This window comes from Eleutherodactylus coqui, chromosome 3 (assembly GCF_035609145.1).
Source record: "Eleutherodactylus coqui strain aEleCoq1 chromosome 3, aEleCoq1.hap1, whole genome shotgun sequence".
Taxonomy (NCBI): Eukaryota; Metazoa; Chordata; class Amphibia; order Anura; family Eleutherodactylidae; genus Eleutherodactylus; species Eleutherodactylus coqui.
Window position 1 is genome coordinate 145,592,433 of NC_089839.1, and position 12,916 is coordinate 145,605,348.

Sequence of the window (12,916 nt, forward strand, 5' to 3'; positions counted from 1 at the left end):
TCTGGGCTATCTCCAGGAGGGACATTGGTGTGGGTGAAGATTAGGGAGTCCCAGGCCGTGCGTACCTGTGCACACTACTAGTATTGTAACATTATACTAGAGCGAGAAGAGAGACTCCTGGTGGTAGTTTTGATCTACACGTGTACATTGACGTCATAGGAGAGGCAAAGTTAAAACTAGATTAGAGTCCATTTTCCTGATCATTATGGTAAGTAAAACGTTGACTGGATTAATTATGTTTATTATAATTAGCAGCGGTTTATAAATTATACTAGAGATGCCTTATAGGGACTAGTCGACCAATAGGACCTACCTCGACTATGACTTTTCAAAATAGAATGGCCTTAGATATGATTTTGGCTAAAAAGGGGAGTGTCTGTAAGATGATAGGGGAGACTTGTTGTACCTACATCCCAGACGACACGTGACCCGCGGGTAAAGACGCAGTTGCCATTAAGAAGCTGACTGCACTAACTAAAAAGAGCTAACTTTTGGGACCAGCACTCGCCATGGATGAGCGGGTGGTAAAGGATCCTGGCACAGATGGGCGTCGCTGTTGTATGTGAACTGATGATTCCCTTTTGTGTTCTAGTCTGCTGTGTTATCCCCTGTGTCAGAGAGACCTGTGAAACTGATGCTGGAAAAGCTACTCCCACAATGAGTTTGCTGGATGCATCCCCAGAAGGAGTGGACAAGTCCTACACCCCCTTGAAGACTCTAAAACGAACCTTCAACGCGCTCCGATCATAGGCTCACACACAGAGAACTGTGAAAATTTGACGGGAAGAGTTAGAGGATAGACATTTTAAGGGGGGATTGTGATAGACATGATGATTAGTCAGTGTAAAATGTCTATTGATTTGTATAAACCAAATGTATTATGCTATTGTAATGACTTCAGCCTAATGTGGAACTCTGCTACATAAGGAAAGAGTTAAATCACAGTGTTATATGTTATTGCTTGTGTTCATCTTGGATATTTCCCCAGCCCTGCCCCCACACAGAAACTTCTTAAATAACACAGAGACCTCTCAAACAATGACTTGTCACGAACACAGAAATTCCTTCAGCTAGGAGAAAGTCCAAGCTACATTGGACTTGAGAGAGGTGTGGGGAGAGGGAGGCGGGGGTTCTATATGATCCGACAAATGAGAATCTTATATGTTACTGATGTAATCTGTTGCACGCCCATTAAAGGGCGGTTATCATGTGTTATAATAAAAGCCTGAGACTCTACACATTTGGGTAGAGACTCTCCCGGTTTAGACCAGCATTTGTGTCTGATCTGGTCGATGATGTGTGCACACTATACAATTTGGAAGCTACAGAAATACCCCAAAGCCTGCTGGAGAAAATATGATCTAGCACATTTTGGCTTACAGACTGAAGGTGTCTGTGTGCCAACAAGCTCCTGACTTGACAGCAAAAAGCTGGAAAAAGACTGATAGAAAGACCTCACTCATGCACCTTGCAACCACATATATAAAACAAGGTCACATGACACAAAAAGATACATTTCCAGACATGACCCAGACAGTAACCCATTCAGTGCTCCAGCTATGTAATACACATCATATTCACTCACATAGAAGACACTGACAACACATAGGCACAGGACAACAAACCACTCAAACATCCAGAAGGTTTGGTGTATTGACTTCTGTACACTACATATGTATTTATTTATGCATTTTATTTTTTGTCATTCCTTTTTCTTATATTCCATTATTTTCTACTTTATACCTGAATTACATATTTGTGTAGTGTAGGCCCAGCAAGTACTGAGGAACAGGTTCACAAACCTCGAAACACGTTTACAAGCTGGTTCTTATTAATACATTGAGATATCTAGCTGCAAGCATTTTTTTTTTGCTGAGTGGGAACTGGACAAATTACTATTCTAGAGTTTAAGTGACTTGGGGATATACTAATGGAAGATGGAACAATACCTCTGCAGCGCCACCTACTGGGAGTCAATGTCAGACTCTTTATACGAGTCGTACAAGCCTTATAACAATGACTGGGAATTGAAAACCAAGCCTGAATCTATACATAGACAGCTGTTTGGGGTTTTTGCCTCTCATCAGTATACAGTAGGTTACTGGCTTGGCTAGTGAGAGGCCTATAGATATGGCTCAGGAGGGGCATCGTTTCTCCTTAAGGAGAGCACCTAGAAGGGATATATTGTGATGCCGAAGTGTTCCCTTAATTAATTTATTTTTTGTGAGTGACGTATCTGAAAATCCAGTACAGTGCATGTGAATTGGGTTTAACAAGATCACATGTTGGTAATTTTCACCAATTACTTTTTCTATTGCAACTTCCTGTGACTACACAACATGGGCAAACATATAGAAGACCACAGAGGGACTCAAACTTTGTTGTTGTTGTGACTAAGACTAAAAGAATTCCTAATGTTACAGCTACATCGTCTACAAGAAGACCATCATATTTTGGGAAAAAAGTGGACAAAGGAAGTGGAAACAAGACACCACAACAGCGTCATTATGAAAAACATTTAATATGAACCTATTAAAATAAAATACAACCATTTTGACAAATTCTGGCTCAGAAAACTGCCAATTTTAAACAATGTCACAGTTATATAATGTAGAGGAAAACTTGTGGCCATTTAAAAACATCTTGGAATCATTTCATACGTTAGTTGGTCCAACATATGAACAACACATGTGTAAGTCTTACATACTGTACAGTACAGGGTCCAAGTCTCATGAAATGGACTGGCTTGCTCTTAATGGATGCACAAATGTCACAGGTCTTCACTATTTCACATGTACTTAGTATTGACATGCTATTTAACCTTTAGATTTGTATGGTACAGATGTGTCCTCCATCAACTCAGCATAACTAAAGATGAATAATGAAAAATTGCAAAGAAACAAAGTATATAGCGGACGAAAACCAATCAATCACAGTAGGCTCTTAGGTTAAAAAGAAAAGCATGTTTTTTTTTACTGGATGCCATCCATTAGCCATTCATCACCCACAGGCTCCCAAGTTAAAAATAAAATGTATACATGTTACTACAGGATGGGGTCAGGTTTAGAGATGAGCGAGCGTACTCTGTAAGGACAAATACTCGAGCGAGTATCGTCCTTACTGAGTACCTGCCTGCTCGCAAAGATTCGGGTGTAGGCGGGGGAGAACAGGAGGGAGATCTCTTTCTCTCCCCCCGCTCCCTCCTGCTCACTCCCGTAACACAGCGCTCACCCACACCGGCACCCGAATCTTTGCAAGCGAGCAGGCAGGTACTCGGTAAGGACGATACTCGCTCGAGTATCTGTCCTTACCGAGTACGCTCGCTCATCTCTAGTCAGGTTATGTCAATCTAGTATCCTGTGAAATTGGAGTCCTGAATGAAACTTAGGAAAGAGGAGAACATAGTGGTATTTCAATCTTCATAAAAATGTTCCTGTATTTCAGTCAAACCCTGAATAAAGAATTGACAATCATTTCTCATCTTCCATTGCAGTCTTGTAAAAATACAACATTTTCACACACTGCCAAAATGAGTGCAAGATAAAATTTGGATGAATTATTCAAGTAGGTCAACGAAATTTTTATTTAGACACATATACAATATTTAATAGGGTTGTACCACAACTGCACATTATTCCGTATCCACAGGATAGGCAACAACTTGTGGATAGGAAGGGGTTTTGAGAATGGGGGTCCTGTGCCGCCCCACCTCCCCTCTCCCCGTCCTTTTCACCCGCCCTCTACCTACAGCGAGGAGGAGACTGAATAGAGCGCGGCTTAAAAAAAAAAAAAAAAAAAAAGAGAGATTCATGTATATCATTAGGAATTTAATATACCAATCCCTGTTTTTCTTTATGTCTCTATGACTAGACATCACATTGGAGTTGTTGCATAACAGTCTGAATCAGAGGTCATTGATACTTTCGTTACTTGGGTACATAGGGATCCGTGTGTCACGCATACAAGCACTGCTGAAAATGGTACAAGTACGAAATTATACAGCCTGTTCCACACGAAGAAGGTACAACCTTCTATCAGAATAAGGCCTTTATTCACCCTTCAGTATTTGAGAAGTATTTTGCACCCATTTTTAAAGCCAACACCAGGACTGGATCCCAAGCAGAACAATATCAGAAACATTCATACTACTACTAGAACTACTACAGCCACCCCCCACCACCACCACCACCACCATCACCCACCATTACTACTACAACCACCACCACCCACCACTACTTCAACCACCATCAACCACCATCATCACCCACCACCTTTTCTTACATTTATTCATAATTTTAGCTTAAAAAATGCAAAATACTAATCAAATACTGAAGTGTGAATTAAACCTTACTGATGATTAGGCAGACCGATTTAAAACAAAGAAGGCAATATTAACCTTCCAGACTCAGAACTTACAGTGACAACGTATTTCGTAAGAAAAAAATTGGGGAAATAATTAAACTGTGATTTTTTTCCCCCGCAGGCAACAGACAAAACTGCTACTGTACAATTGGCATGTTCTGGTATTAGAATAGATCATTTACACGGATAATCTGTAAATAAATATCAAAGCAGAATTTAAAGTGTAACGGCCGATCTCTGAGGTATGCAACGTCTTACACAAATGTGACCCATGTTCCCCCCCTATGGCTTTGGGTTATAGTCTACAGAACCTGGGTTATAGTCTGTACCTGGTATGAGCTTATACTTTGAACTTTATTAGTATTACTTTTATTGGGTCTTATTGCTATTGCCAATACCCATAAGATGAGTAATACTATTACAATAGGGAAAAGAGAAAAAACTAATAAGAAAATAAAATTAACATTTTTTGTTTTACGCCCCCACATTCAGGACCGTAGTGCCCTGCCGCAAGGAAATGCTTGCAAGACTAATCCCATCAGGTCTGTGGAAGTCAGTGTTCTACCCCGGGTTCTTCTGAAATATGGAGAGCAGAAAGAAGACCTATTTCTTTGTACCACTCAAAACATGCAGGCCGGAATACTTCTCCCACTCCCAAACCAAGAATAGACGTTGGGTTTCCCGGGAAGAAGCAAATAACTTCAGAGGTTCCCCCATGGTAGAAAAGGCTGGGAATAAGGGCTCACCCACATGGGTGTATGTGGCCCGCATAGTTTTCACACACAATACGCGGTGCTAAAAGCCCATTGATTTCTGTTGGGCCACTTACACAGGTTGTCATATTTTGGTGTGTAATAAGCACCAATAAAGGCTATGGGGATTTAACATGTGCATTTGCTGTGTACTACATGCATGGAAAATACACATGTAATACGTGGGCCACATACACCCGTATGAGTGAGCCCTAAGAACTAACAATCTCTCACAGGGAATGTGATCTGGATGAGATCTTCTCTAAGAGGTCTTTTGGACGGGTTCACTGTATGTTGTACCAATATTATCAGCTCCAATTATTTTGAACTAATGATAGAGGCAACTTGATCTTTGCATGGAGGAATCTCAAGTACATGATTTAATATTGCTGTGATTAAATGTTCCTGTCACATATAATCTGGATCTATGATCACCTCTATAGATTAATCATATCCTTACGGCCGCCTGCACACGGGCGGCTATGCATTGTGGAATCCGCAGTCGGCGTCCGCACTGCAGTTCCGCAGTAAATACTGTCCATAGCATACTATGGAAAAATGCTTTTGACTGCACACTTGCGGAAACCAAATGCGGTTTCCACAAGTGGAGGAAAAATCGTAGCATGCTCCATTTTCATGCGATATCCGCACAGACGGCTTCCATTGAAGTCAGTCGAAGTCATCCAACCCGCGGCCCGTCTGCAATTAACATTCGCGGTTTCCGTGTCATTGCCTAGTGATGGGGCGGGAAAAAAAACATTTGAAAAAAAAAAAAAAATAGGTACTGCACATGTCCGAAGAGCAGCCGGGTCCATCCGCAGTACGGATAAAGAAGCAAAATAACAGGTACGTGCGGACAACGCTGCGGGTTCTTGCAGGCAAAATCCGTTTCTGACATGTGCAGGCGGCCTTAGAAGTAAAGCTTGGGAATAGCTGCCATTTACAGCAGGTGAGAGTATAAGTAATGGGACGTCATAAGAACCATTTAGTATTTAATGCTTATAATTGTTCATGTACAACAGATGAAAACAGCAACATTGTTAAACTATGTAAATAAATAGGATTAAAAAGTAGGTAATTACTAAAAGGAAGTAGATTTTTCTTTTTCAAAATCACAAAGCGCGTATCCACCGGAGCAGTTTGTTCTGTCCTTCACATAACATCACAGGAAGACAGTTAATCACAACACGCGAGGTCGCAGGAACGTTGTCACCACTTCTTAGGTATAAAAATTGTACAGACTCAAAATTACAGAGTTTCCTTTAGAAACCAATTTGATGAATGGTTTTATTTTGACAAGCTGCACCAGAAACAAGAGGGCTGCAGTGACTGGTGGCTTTAGGCCGCAGCAGTGTTGTTCACGTAGGAAAAAGTCATTTTCACTGCTGCATTCTAGAATCTGAAGCCATTATTACTACAAATGATAAATATTCCCAAAAGTAACAAATACAAAATCATGCTTAAGCATTCGCTCACTTATCTTTCAACATAAAATTGTAGCTCTTTACTAACACGCTGAACAGAGAGTGCACAAATGGTTGGCTGAAGTCCACTGAACAGTAAAGCTGGCCCTACACATTAGATGGCCGTCAGCTGACCAGAAACATGCGAGCTCGGCACAACTGAGAGCGCCCGTTTATTTCAATGGGGAGACACTTCTGGCAGCAGGTTAGCTCCTGCAGAGACAATAATCATGCATGCTGAAATCCAACATACCGGAATTCGTTCTCCCCTTACAACCCCCTAACATCTGTCATGAGGAAATAGCCAGCAGGCTGGCATACATACAAGACCATTGGCCAATCCTGCCAATATTGGTGGGTTGAACCAACTTTGCTCACAAGTGTTCGGCCAGCTTTACTGGTTTAGGATCACTGCTGTACAGTGTACTCTGCAGGGTTGTATTGTGCTTTGAGTGAACATCCTTTTAATAGGGTTTATGATTTTGTAACTTAAGCTTAAAGGTGTTGTTCCACAAAGAAAAACACAAAACGAGGGCAAGACTGAGTAGCTGTGATCACCTTGGAACTTTTACCAAGTGGACTGGACACAGGAAACATTATCAATAGAAACAGCAGGTGGCGCTATTCTAACAGTCCTGGAATATCTGGGGATAGAAAAAAATGTTTCTAAGTGCCAATACAAAAATGTGTATAATTTTTAGCTGGATTTAACTATAAACAATATTTCTGGTGGGCAATCCCTTTAATCATTTTCAGCTTTTATGCATACTGTAACTTTTAAAGTTTTTTCTAAATTTGCAGCAGTGAACCAGATTTGGCGTTTCATGCTTTTTGGCTAGTTGTGAGTGTGTATGCCCATCAAATAAAAAATTTCAACACTTTGAAATATTAGTTGAATATTAGAGATGAGCGAGCACCCAAATGCTCGGGTCCGCATTAACTCGAGTCGAGCTTTTTGTAAAAATCGAGAGCTCTACTCGAGTAATGAACCCCATTGACTACAATGGGAGACTCGCGCATTTTTGTATGTGGGACGCCAGGTGCCGAGCTCCTCCCTCCCTCCCTCTCTCTCCCCCTTCCTGCCCGCCAAAAGATTTGCCAATGACGCGCGCTGCGTTGCGGCGGGAGGGGCCAAAACTGGCACGTCACAGCGGGGAGGAGCCAAAAACTGGGGTGGGGTCAAACACGGCTTGATGCTCGTTCGAGTAACGAGCACCATCGAGTACGCTAATACTCGAACGAGCATCAAGCTCGGCAGAGTATGTTCGCTCAACTCTATTGAATATCAATGTATGTCACAAATACATTTACTTGGCTACTGCAATCGGAGGAGTCTATCAAAAATTCCCCAAAATATCAGTTTAAAAAAAAAAAAAAAAGAAAAAAGAAAGTACATCCTGGCCAGAAGTAGTATAAAATGACCACTCATGGCCAAAGGATTAAGCTTTAGGTACACAAAACTGGACAACCCTTCGTCATAAAGAAAGCATAGTCACAACTCTGATAATCCTGTCATAAATAAATATTATACATAGTGGGAACAAGTCACAGATATTCGCAGTATTCAAAATATCTTCTGGAATAATGTCATTCTGTACACAGCATAAATTAACATGTCAGGATAAATCACTTAAATTGAATGTTTCAGTTCGTATTCAAGATATGTTTTAACACTACAACACACGCAAGGCAACTGATTGTTTTGTGTCGCACGATATTTTCTAAATTACTCAGTTTTACCCCCAAAATTTTTGAGGGGGTGGAGGGTTGTGAAGGGTGAAGTACAGTGGTCAAAAAAAGTCAATGTAAACGTATAGCCCCACAACATTAGAAAATGTATTAAATAGCAGCTTGGTCATAATGATAATAAAATAGGCCTCTATCTCAAAAAATAAACCAAAAACATTCGAGGTTGCTGGGAAGGACTCAAATTCCACGCAGTCTTCGTAGCAATCAACAGTCCAGATATTATCATAGAATCACATATCGGCCAATTCTCTCACTAGGAAACCCAAGCATTCCTCAATCACTTCATTATTTCTGTATGGTCTATTATCATAATTGTTATGTATGTATCTTGTATGTTGCAAAACGTAGTCTGCCAGAACATGAAAATGGCCCCTTCAACATCCAAGCACTTGTACGGGAGTCTACATAATGGCAAAGACATCTGCTAATGTGACACGGATAATGGCAACAACCTCCAGCTGTATTGCGTCATATGTTCGCAGGTTATCTGCTCCATATTCTACGTCTGTGTCAATTTTCAAAGCGAACAGACATGAAGGACTTTTGAGGAATGTTTGGGTTTCCTAGTGAGAAACTCGCCCTGCATTTTCCTATAGTCTCCGGGTAAACGGAGCATTTGAATTTCTCTGGCAGCCTTGCAGATAATCTCTCAATTAAAGCTAAAATTAATAATTACACTGTATTTCTCTTCTTTTTACCACTTTATGAAAAGGCAATCAAGCGATTTGATTATACAGTACTTGCTGCAAAGAACAGCACAAACCCAAGTATGTCGATTAAAGGCAAAGTGCTCACTCTTAAAGGGAACATGCCGACCATCTGTGAGCAGCATGTTCTAGATCAGGAACAGTGTAGTAGATCGATATATAGTTATGTGGTAAACGATTTAGTGTAACTTGTCACTTTTTCTTTCATTGTAATTCCTGCTCTCTCTGGGCATAGGAGTCCACTCTTCCCCGTTTACACATGCATATAGAGATAGCCATGAACCAGTAAGACCGCCCACTGGACTCTAACGCCTAGAAAGTGTAAGAATTAAAATAAATACATGAGAAATTCCCACAAAACTATATATTCATCTGCTCAGCTCCTCCTGCTTTGTAATATCCTGCCCACAGGTACAACCGCATGTTTAACGGGATAGGTTACCTCTAAAGAGGAGCAAGTAATTAAAGTTTTTTTTTTAACATGTTGTGTTTTAGCTTCGGTCACAGTAAAATATGCATGGTTTTGCAAAACCGATGCACTGATACATCAAATTGCACCAAAACCATGACTCAAGCACAACTTGTGTTATACTGCGAGGGAGTCCACATATAGCAGCTTTGTTGTGGTTATGCCTGTGATTGGTCTCACCTCAAGTACGTCCCACATTTACAAATGCTAAAATTCATGGCCTCCTGGGCAGATATTAAGACCACTGGACAATATCTGACCCTCCAAAATAAAAAGTTAACATGATAATTAAGCACGGCTCTTCAAACATCCTTTAAAACAACTATCTAAATTTAGTTTACTAACTTTTCAGTCAACTGATCTCGACTGAAAACAAACCTTGGCGATTTATATAAAATGAAGAATCAAGGGCTCAGAGCCACAGAACCACGGATTAAGTTTGGAGTTCCCCCATCTTCACTTGTGTTTCTTAATCCAGTGTTCGAACAGTTTTTGTGATATCTGTGTTCAGACAGGAATGATGTTGGCACATGTATTGTTCTATAAGGCTTTCTCCACTATACGCACGTAACGTCACCATCACTCAGTTATAATTCAGACCGAGAGCGTGTTATTCGAGGGCCTTTACGGATTTCTTTCCGCTTCTCTTCTTTACGTCTTCGCTTCTCCTCCTCTTTTAACGCTTTCTGAAAGGCATCTGTATTGGGTAAAAACTATGAAAAATACATCCACAATTACCATTTGTGAAACGGAAAATACCATACAATGATTAACCATCAATACGTTTTCTGGGGTTCACCTATCTTTTCTGAGAAATTATGGTCCACATGTATCAATATATTAGCAACTTTTTTTTGGTACATTTTAGTCTAAAATTATGTTGTGTGTGTTGTGCAATATAACAACCATTTAATTTGGACACAATATTAATATTAAGTATGGGAGAGAAACACCGGTTGGGGACACCTTTGAGCAAGGATATTCCCAGCAGGCGAGCAAAATTAGGAAATATTCTTAAAGGGACAGCCTGGTTTAGAAAAAAAAAAATCCAATTAGGGAATTAGGATGGATGTCGCCCAATTAGGACTCTCCTATATTCGTCATACCAGAGATTGGCTATAAATAAATCATAGATTCAATTTTGTAAAGTCTTGCTACTTAGTCCCCAACCCCCCGCGACCAGTTGGGGGGTAAATTTAACAAAGATGGATCATTTGAGGTGGATAAACTACTTGCTTTTATTTTTAAAAAAAAGATGTACTTTAAAATCTACATAGTGAGAAAGGGAAAATAAACTTACTTCCATATTTTCAGTCCTAAAGGGATTTCGATAATCAGGGGACTTTTCACTGATGCCCAACTCCTGAGACATCTAGAATAAGAAGTTGAATGTAACCATAGCATAGCAGTCAATGCGTTCAGCAGTCTATATATTACATCTATGAGTCCAGCATTGGAATCTGCACAAATTATACTAAAGATTGAATATAACTAGAGATGAGCATTGCCTTTAGCGAGTATCTCCCCCGCTCGAGACAGAAGGTTCGGGTGCCGGCGCGGGGGAGCGGTGAGTAGCGGCTGTCAGCAGGAGGGAGCGGGGGGAAGAGAGGGAGAGAGAGATCTCCCCTCCGTTTCGCCCCGCTCTCCCCCGCAGCTCTGTGCCCGCTGCCGGCACCTGAACCTTCAGTCTCGAGCGGGGGAGATACTCGCTAAAGGCAATGCTCGCTCGAGCAATCGCCTTTAGCGAGTATACTCGCTCATCTATAAATATAATACTTAGAAATAAAATTCATACCGCATGAAATGAACCAGAGGAGTATAATATAAAATCACTGTAGCAGGACGAACACCTGATGATAAGTTCAAACTATTCACTGTAGGGTTCGAGAAGAAAACTAAAATATAACTTTTAATAAATAATATATTAAAAAGGAACTTGAATATCAAGTTTCCAAAGGGACACACAAAAAAAACAACAAAAAAACATAAACCAGTTGCTTCTTCAGTAGGTAATCCCCACAAGGCTAGTATAATGAGGGATACCGTATCACCTGAAGAGCAGAAAAGAGGGCTCATATCAAGTAAAAGACCATTTTGCGGCTTGGACAATAGTCAGAGGCTACCCTGTAATGAATATAGTGTAACCACTGCCGTTTACTGAAAGGGTCAACCCCACTTATATATTCAAGATTTAGTCAGAGGTTTCCTTGGTCTACTGATGGAGATTTTGATCATGAGTGTGCTTGGGAAGAAAAAAGTTTCACCTCACTAGCACATTTTTTAGAGACCAAACGGAAATTACTCCTAAGAGGAATAACACCCTAGCAGGAGAAAGTGCATGGGATGTAAATAAATCCCCGTATTGCGCACAATCTAACCAACCAAAAAAGAGAATTAGGGTGGATTCCTTTCAAAAAAAGGATGGTATCGGCAGACCAATACTAGCAAAAAAACAGCCTGGGGCTGTAAATAGAGGATAAAGACGTAGCTTTTTTTCAGTAAATTACACAGTTCAACGCGTTTCTGCCGCAATCAATGCGGCGTCATCAGGAACCTATTTCTTAGCACAGCGTCTAATAGAATAGTAGAAATATCCTCACTTGCTAGATAGTAGCGCTAGCTAAACTATAGCAAAGGATAGCGATAGGAGAGATAGATTATGCTATCACTAAGAAGGATTCAATATTCCCCCAAAGATTCCCCTTTAAAATAAAAAAGATCAGAGTGGTAGCAGCACCAGCCCTTGTGGTAGGCTGGCGGCCTACAACAAGGGCTGGTGCTGCTACCACTCTGATCTTTTTTATTTTAAAGGGGAATCTTTGGGGGAATATTGAATCCTTCTTAGTGATAGCATCATCTATCTCTCCTATGGCTATTCTTTGCTATAGTTTAGCTAGCGCTACTATCTAGCAAGTGAGGATATTTCTACTATTCTATTAGACGCTGTGCTAAGAAATAGGTTCCTGATGACGCCGCATTGATTGCGGCAGAAACACGTTGAACTGCGTAATTTACTGAAAAAAAGCTACGTCTTTATCCTCTATTTACAGCCCCAGGCTGTTTTTTTGCTAGTATTGGTCTGCCGATACCATCCTTTTTTGAAAGGAATCCACCCCAATTCTCTTTTTTGGTTGGTTAGATTGTGCGCAATACGGGGATTTATTTACATCCCAGGCACTTTCTCCTGCTAGGGTGTTATTCCTCTTAGGAGTAATTTCCGTTTGGTCTCTAAAAAATGTGCTAGTGAGGTGAAACTTTTTTCTTCCCAAGCACACTCATGATCAAAATCTCCATCAGTAGACCAAGGAAACCTCTGACTAAATCTTGAATATATAAGTGGGGTTGACCCTTTCAGTAAACGGCAGTGGTTACACTATATTCATTACAGGGTAGCCTCTGACTATCGTCCAAGCC

General features: G+C 40.6%; 1 protein-coding gene across 2 annotated transcripts in view; it reads right to left on the bottom strand.

The window, feature by feature from the left end:
* Nucleotides 1-2,502: 2,502 nt before the first annotated feature.
* The window catches only part of CCDC134 (coiled-coil domain containing 134), a 39,511-nt gene continuing 29,097 nt past the window's right edge, over nucleotides 2,503-12,916 (bottom strand). For both annotated transcript variants that reach the window (XM_066596232.1, XM_066596233.1), the window contains 2 exons: nucleotides 10,803-10,874; nucleotides 2,503-10,215 (listed from right to left, as the gene is read on the bottom strand). In XM_066596232.1, the coding sequence (XP_066452329.1) occupies nucleotides 10,090-10,215; nucleotides 10,803-10,874 (198 nt within the window). In that variant the 3' untranslated portion in view covers nucleotides 2,503-10,089. The remainder of the gene's footprint in view (nucleotides 10,216-10,802; nucleotides 10,875-12,916) is intronic.